This window comes from Rhinopithecus bieti, unplaced genomic scaffold (assembly GCF_001698545.2).
Source record: "Rhinopithecus bieti isolate Rb0 unplaced genomic scaffold, ASM169854v2 scaffold_5260, whole genome shotgun sequence".
Taxonomy (NCBI): Eukaryota; Metazoa; Chordata; class Mammalia; order Primates; family Cercopithecidae; genus Rhinopithecus; species Rhinopithecus bieti.
In genome coordinates this window covers 7974312-7982278 of record NW_016805896.1, presented here as the reverse complement: position 1 = coordinate 7982278, position 7967 = coordinate 7974312, and the positions used below count along the sequence as shown (strand labels likewise).

General features: G+C 45.8%; 1 protein-coding gene across 7 annotated transcripts in view; it reads right to left on the bottom strand.

The window, feature by feature from the left end:
• Positions 1–37: 37 nt before the first annotated feature.
• TMEM219 (transmembrane protein 219) overlaps positions 38–7967 on the bottom strand; it is a 36329-nt gene continuing 28399 nt past the window's right edge. For 3 of the 7 annotated variants that reach the window (XM_017874118.1, XM_017874117.1, XM_017874116.1), the window contains exons 4-6: positions 3288–3517; positions 1513–1683; positions 38–135 (exon numbers count right to left, since the gene is read on the bottom strand). In XM_017874118.1, coding sequence (XP_017729607.1) covers positions 1546–1683; positions 3288–3517 — 368 coding nt within the window. In that variant the 3' untranslated portion in view covers positions 38–135; positions 1513–1545. The other 4 variants (XM_017874119.1, XM_017874120.1, XM_017874121.1 and 1 more) reach the window with 4 other exon arrangements.

Sequence of the window (7967 nt, the reverse complement as noted above, 5' to 3'; positions counted from 1 at the left end):
ACCTCAATCCAACCCCCAATAAACACCATACACGCCACTGGGCAAAAAAGCTTTTATTTTCCCCACATTCCAGCTCTTCGCTTTTTCTAAAACCTTTTCCAACTCAGAGCCAAGGCCCAAGAAGTTGATTCACACCTAAGGAGAAAGAAAAGAAAACAACAAAACAGGTCGGAGAGCTGCTAGAGGAAGCTCTGAGATGTGTGCAGAAATTGAGGAAAGAGCAGAGGCAGTGACAGCTAGAGACCAATACAGGCATTTGATCCCAACTAAGGTAGCCTCAGGACCCCAGGGTCTGCCAGGGGCAGGAAGCCCTCCTTTCCCAGTCCAAGGTTGAGAGGGTCCTGTCATTTCCTGTCCCAAGTAGGTGGCTGGGGCATTTAGGTCCAGCCATCAGCAAAATAAGCAGAGTTGATCTTGAGCTTCCAGTTCCTCTGGCCCGATCAGTTTCCTGAGCCTGAACTATTTCCACTTTTCCCATAGTAACTTCCTAGGGCACCGCAGCCAGCTGAAGCTGAGACCAGTTCAAGAGCTGGAAGCATAAAACATGGCTCTCAGATTACATGCACCCTCCCTCTGACAAGTGAAGATTTTTTGCAGAAATATTTTTTCCCTTAGTGAGCTGACATGTGAACCAATATGACCCCCACCCACTGCTACGTTTGTGAAGCTGATTCCCTCCAAAGATCTTGTTAACAGAATCAGCTTTTTCTAAAGGTAACGATGACTGAATGGAAGAGAGAAGGTGCATGTCAAGTTCTTGGGCACATACTATGTCCCCAGTAAATGGGTATCATCAATTAGACTCTTCTGAGCAGTTCAAGTTGAATTTTACAAAATTTTCATCATAAAACTGGGTATCGGAATTTCAGGACAAAAGCAAGACAAACATGGTTCATATCCAGGACGAATCATCAAATGCGAACCCTCTTAACTCACCGTTGTTACCCAAATGCTTGGATGTGAACTAGTTATGGGTGAGTCTTAAAATCACAATGTTGCTTGAAAGAAGTCAGCCACAAAAGAATGTGTATGATTCTGTCTACATAGGTTCAAAAATAAGTAAAACCAAACTATATTATTTAGGAATACATACTTGGCAATAAATTATAAAGCAGGACAGTAGTTATTTCTAGGGAGAGGGAGGGCATAGTCAGGAAGGAAGGGACCATGGGGGTTTGTGGACTGCTGGTAATATTCTATTCCTTTCCTCAGTGGTATTTATAAGTATCCACTTTATAATAATTTGCCAAGCTGTCCTTTTATGGTATTGGACTTTTCTACATAAGTGTTAAATATTTTAGAGTAAAAAAGTTAAAGTAATTAGAAAAATATTGAATGCTGACGGTGTCAAATTGTTCCCAGTCCCTAAGGGAAAGCTGTGGTTGAAGAGGTTCTCGGGGACTCAGAAGCAGCAGTCTTTGAGGAAAAGTCCAAGGATCTGCTTTACCCCAGTTACAACCTCCACCCCCACCTCATTCCCTGTTCCCGCAGGACTGGAGCAAAGAACCTCACCTGAGAAACAAGTCGGGAACTAGGCCAGTGCCCTCAGAGCCGGGTTCTAGACCAGTGGGACTCCCGGCGCGGGTGGAAGCACATAGCAGTGACACAGCAGAGAAGGCCACAGAAGAGAAGCAGGAAGGAGCCCAAGACTAGCAGCCTGGAGCCACACAGAGCCAGCTCCTCCTACAGAGGGGTACAGGGAGGGGAGGAGAAGGAGATCTTAATCCAGCCCAAGGGCTATAGAGGGAGCCTCCATGAGGAGAGGGCTCTCCGTATCTAGGGAGCAACTAAAGGGAAAATGTGATTTTCATATAAGTTGACATTTATTTATTTATTTATTTATTTATTTATTTATTTATTTATTTTTACACAGGGTCTCACTCTGTCACCCAGGCTAGAGTACAGTGGTGCGATCTCGGCTCACTGCAACCTCCACCTCCTGGGCTCCAGTGATCTTCCCACCTCAGCCTCCTGAGTAGCTGGGACCACAGGTATGTGCCACCATGCCCAGCTAATTTTTTTTGTATTTTTTGTAGAGATAGGGTTTCGCCATGTTGCCTAGGCTCGAACATTTGTCTTGATGGTTTAAAAACTACTTTCTTGCCCAGCTATCAACCTGAACCCCCATCACGACTCCAAGAGATAGGAAACTTCATTATGATCCACATTTTAAAGATGTGTAAGCGGCCGGGCGTGGTGGCTCACGCCTGTAATCCCAGCATTTTGGAAGGCTGAGGCGGGTGGATCATGAGGTCAGGAGATCGAGACCATCCTGGCTAACATGGTGAAACCCCGTCTCTACTAAAAATACAAAAAATTAGCTGGGTGTGGTGGTGGGTGCCTGTAGTTCCAGCTACTTGGAAGGAGGAGGCAGGAGAATGGCATGAACCTGGGAGGCAGAGCTTGCGGTGAGCCGAGATTGTGCCACTGCACTTTAGCCTGGGTGACAGAGTGAGACTCCATCTCAAAAAAAAAAAAAAAAAAGTGCAAGCAGTGCTAGATCTAGAAACCAGATCTCTGATTCCAAGTCCCACGTTACGTTCCTCGTGGGGTTCTTTTCCTTTTTTTTTTTGAGATGGATCTTCAAGGATCATCCTGACCTGACGGAAGGTGTGGGTTGCAATCCTGGCTCTGCTACTTAACCAGTTGTGTGGCCTTCGGCAATTCACTCCCTCTCTCTAAACCTGCTTCCTCATCTGCAAAATGGGATAATAACACCTACCTCAAAAGGCTATTTTAAGATCAAATGAAGTAATGAACCCTAAGAGCACTTTGTGCATTATAAACTGCTGTACACAATGCTCTTTGGTAAATGCCACCTTCTGTGTGAAGCACTCTCCACAAATGTTCAAGTTAGGGTTAATGGCTCCTTACTCTGTGTTTGCGTAACACTTTGCTCACATCTTTCTAATAGCAATTAGCCCATTTGCCTCTTATTACAGCTTCTGAACTCCTTTGAGGTAGAATGTTTTAAAGACAATAGTAAACAATAATAGCTATCACTTATCAACTCTTTATGTCCCAGGCATTGTGCTGGGCACTTCACAGTCATTCCCATTTAATCCTTATTTGGTGGAATTAAGAGATAGGGTCATGTTTTCTGTTTTACAGATGAGGAAGCTGACACTCAGAGATGTTTAGACACTTGTTCTAAGTCACACAGCCCCCAAGGCAGGGTTATAAAACCTGTGCTTTTTCTACAATGTAGAATTGTTTCCAGGGGCCTTCAAGATACAGCAGTCAGCAGGCAGTCCACAAAACCCTGGCGACCCATCCGAGGCTCTTACCGAGGTCAGCAGCTTGGTCAGCACAAGGCCTTCGTGGCTCCAGACACTAACGCACTCCTCACCCATTCTAGGGCTCAGGGTGGCATTTCCAGCCCCCTCCTCTGAGCAGGATATGGGTGGCTGACTGGAGGGTAGGATTCCTGGAACAGCACTAAAATACAGGCAGGTTCCTGCAGTCCTTTCTGTGGTCACCCTGGCTGTGATAAGGACCAGCTGTCCTGCAGAAGATCCTGTGAAAGGCACAAAAGATGGAAGAAAATGAGGGGTGATGCGGGAGCCTCTGTCTTCACACTTCTATTCTTTTCTTTCTTTATTTTTTTGAGATGGGGTCTCACTTTGTCGTGCAGGTTGGAGTGCAGTAACATGATCCCAGCTCACTGGAGCCTCAACCTCCTGGGCTCAAGTGATCCTCCCACCTCAGTCTCCCGAGTAGGTGGGACTACAAGCATGCGCCACCCGCCTGGCTGATTTTAAAATTTTTTTGTAGAGACAGGGTATCACTGTATTGCCCGGGCTGGACTCAAACTCCTGGGCTTAAGTCATCCTGCTATCTTGACCTCCTAAAATGTTGGTATTCCAGGCATGAACAACCACGCCTGGCCCTATTCATTTTTTAAGGCTTTCTTTAATACCAGGTGTTTTGGTATTGATTCTATTCAATAAAGTATTCCATATACCATTATTTATATCACTGAGAAATGAAAATAACTTTGTATCAATATAAACACAAATTAAGTTGTAATTTAAATTAATTTAAATTACAATCAATACAACAACCATACCAATACTCGCAAGGCGGCAGTGAAATGGGCAGATACACATTGCCCATGTCAGTTTGCATAAACTAGCTCATCCTTTTTAAGAAAGCAGTTTCTCACTTGGTACCAAAATCCACTGAAAGGTTCTCGCCCTATTTTAAATTAGTGGGGAAAGGATGGCCTCAGTAAATGGCCTTGGGAAAATTTCCATGTAGAAAAAAACAGCGTCAAACTGTTATCCTATAATATAAAATAAAGTCCAGATGTATTAAAGAACTATACAAACTAAAAAAAAAACTTAAGTATTAAAAGAAAATACAGTATATTTTATTTTATTATTATTATTATTTTTTTTGAGACGAGTCTTTCTCTGTCCCCCAGGGTGGGTGCAGTGGCACAATCTCGGCTCACTGCAAGCTCCGCCTCCCGGGTTTACGCCATTCCCTGCACTCAGCCTCCTGCAGTAGGCTGGGACTTACAGGTGCCCGCCACCACGCCTGCTAATTTTTTGTTATTTTTTTAGTAGAGACAGGGGTTTCACCCATGTTAGCCCAGGATGTCTCGGATCTCACCGACCTCGTGATACCGCCCGCTTCGGCCTCCCAATAGTGCTGGGGTTACAGGCATGAGCCACCGCGCCCAGCCATTTTATTTTATTATTTTTGAGATAGAGTTTCACTCTTGTTTTTGCCCAGGCTGGAGTGCAGTGGCGCGATCTCGGCTCACTGCAACCTCCGCCTCCTAGGTTTAAGCGATTCTCCTGCCTCAGCCTTGAGAGTAGCTGGAATTACAGGCACCCACCACCATGCCCCAGCTAATTTTTTGTATTTTTAGTAGAGACGGGGTTTCATCATGTTGGCCAGGCCGGTCTAGAACTCCTGACCTCAGGTGATCCACCTGCCTCAGCCTCCCAAAGGCTGGGATTACAGCAATGAGCCACCATGCCTGGCCAGAATATTTTCTAATTTTAAAATGAGGAAGGCCTTCCTATGAAAGACACAAAACCTAAAAGTCTTAATAAAGGACAAGAGTGACAAACCTAACCTCATAAAAATTAAAGACTTCTATGCAATGAAAGGTAAGTTAAAAAAACAAGTAACATATTGATTGAAAATACCTATATTTAAATGACAAAAAGGATTACTGTCCAGAATAAAGACCTTCTACAAATCAAGAAGACAAAGACAAATAACTTAGAAAAATGAACAAAGGAAACAAACAGGTAATTCACAGACAACATGAAAACAGACAATAAACCATAAGAAGAGGTTCAACCTTACTAGCAATCAGGAGAAAGTAAATTAAAACAATTGGGTAATAGGCCAGACCTGGTAGCTCATGCCTGTAATCCCAGCACTTTGGGAGGTGAGGCAGGAGTATCACTTGAGCCCAGTAGTTTGAAACTAGCCTGGGCAACATAGTGAGACCCCATCTCTACAAAAAATAAAAAAATTGGCCAGGCGCGGTGGCTCACGCCTGTAATCCCAGCACGTCAGGAGGCCGAGGCGGGCGGATCACAAGGTCAGGAGTTCAAGACCAGCCTGGCCAACATGGTGAAACGCCATCTCTACAAAAAATACAAAAATTAGCTGGGCATGGTGCCACGTGCCTGTAATCCCAGCTACTTGGGAGGTTGAGGCAGGAGAATCTCTTGAAACTGGGAGGCAGAGGTTGTAGTGAGCTGAGATTGCACCACTGCCCTCCAGTCTGGGTGACAGAGCGAGACTCCATCTCGGGGAAAAAAAAAATTAGCTGGGCATGATGGTGAGCACCTGTAATCCCAGCTACTCAGGAGGCTGAGGCGGGAGAATGCTTACTGCAAGTCCTGCCTCCCAGGGATAAACAATCCTCCTACAAGAGCCTTCTAAGCAGCTGGGACCACAGGCATGTGCCACCATGCCTGGCTATTTTTTTTTTTTTTGTATTTTTAGTAGAGACAGAGTCTTGCCATGTTGTCCAGGCTGATCTCAAACTCCTGAGCTCAAGCAATCTGCCTGCCTTGGCCTCCCAAAGTGCTGGGATTACAGGCGTGAGCCACCACGTCTGGCCCTAACTGTACACTTCCAATGGGTGAATTGTATTGTGTATGAATCATATCTTTTTTTTTTTTTTTTTGAGACGGAGTCTTGCTCTGCCGCCCAGGCTGGAGTGCAGTGACCGGATCTCAGCTCACTGCAAGCTCCGCCTCCCGGTTTTATGCCATTCTCCTCCCTCAGCCTCCCGAGTAGCTGGGACTGCAGGCGCCCGCCACCTCGCCTGGCTAGTTTTTTTGTATTTTTTAGTAGAGACAGAGTTTCACCGGGTTAGCCAGGATGGTCTCGATCTCCTGACCTCGTGATCCGCCCGTCTCGGCCTCCCAAAGTGCTGGGATTACAGGCTTGAGCCACTGCGCCCGGCATGAATCATATCTCAATAAAACTATTACATATCTATTTAAAAGTAAAAAGAATGAGAAAGAATTGTCCCAAGTCTGCATATTATCAGACACATTCCTTATTTTTGTTAACATACATGTACACCTGGACAGGCAGAGACCTACTCCCCCAACACATACATACTCATAGGAGAATCTTAGAATGATAGTGTTGTAAAGGACCTCAGAAGTCAGAAAATACCACCCTCTTCCATCCCTCTTTATCTCAGCATATTTTAGATATGGCAAATGTCACACAGGGATTAATGGCATTCACTGACATTTTCACTTTCTGTCTCTCTCACTTGTCATTTTCCCAGAACACTACAGCTCTTTGGAAATTTATGTTGTCTAATTTTTTTCTGCATCCTTTGTGGCATACAGAACTATGCTAAGCACATAGCAGGCCCTTATGACACTGGTTTAATTGAATATGCTTCTCTGATATCCCTGAGGAAAAAGGGGTCTCTAAGAGGAGGTGGCTAAAGGATGAGAAAACATTAGGTCAAACCTAGCCCATTTCATCCTACCTCCAAGGATAGACTCAAAGAACGTCAGAACTGGCAGAGGAAGAAAGCATTCATAGAAAACCTACCCTGTTGGCAGCATGTTCACTGAAAGCCTGAATCACAGAAGTGACTAAAGTCCAGGGATGTGCCCAAGGTCATCACTGGTGAGGTCAGAGGCAGGGTCCAGCCCTGAGTGTTCTGATGCCCGACCCCACAGTCCTCTGTGATCTCACCTTACTTTTTTTTGGTGGGACAGAGTCTCTCTCTGTCGCGCAGGCTAGAGTGCAATGGTGTGATCTCTGCTTATTGCAACCTCAGCCTTCCAGGTTCAAGAGATTCTTCTGCCTCAGCCTCCCAAGTAGCTGGGACTACAGGCGCCTGCCACCACACCTGGCTAATTTTTGTATTTTTGTTTGTTTGTTTGAGACGGAGTCTCACTCTGTCTCCCAGGCTGCAGTGCAGTGGCACGATCTTGGTTCACTGCAACCTCCACCTCCCGGGTTCAAGCAATTCTCCTGGCTCAGCCTCCCGAGTAGCTGGGACTACAGGCACGCACCACCAAACCTGGCTAATTTTTTTTTGAGACTGAGTCTTGCTCTGTCGCCCAGGCTGAAGTGCAGTGGTACAATCTCAGCTTACTGCAACCTCCGCCTTCCGGGTTCAAGTGATTCTCCTGCCTCAGCCTCCCGAGTAGCTGGGATCACAGGCGTGTGCCACCATGTCCAGCTAATTTTTGCATTTTTAGTAGACATGGGGTTTCACCATGTTGGTCAGGCTGGACTCGAACTCCTGACCTCGTAATCTGCCCGCCTCGGCCTCCCAAAGTGCTGGGATTACCGGTGTGAACCACTGTGACCAGCCTACCCAGTTAATTTTTGTATTTCTAGTAGAAATGGGGTTTCATGGCCAGGTGCGGTGGCTCAAGCCTGTAATCCCAGCACTTTGGGAGGCCGAAACGGGCGGATCACGAGGTCAGGAGATCGAGACCAACCTGGCTAAC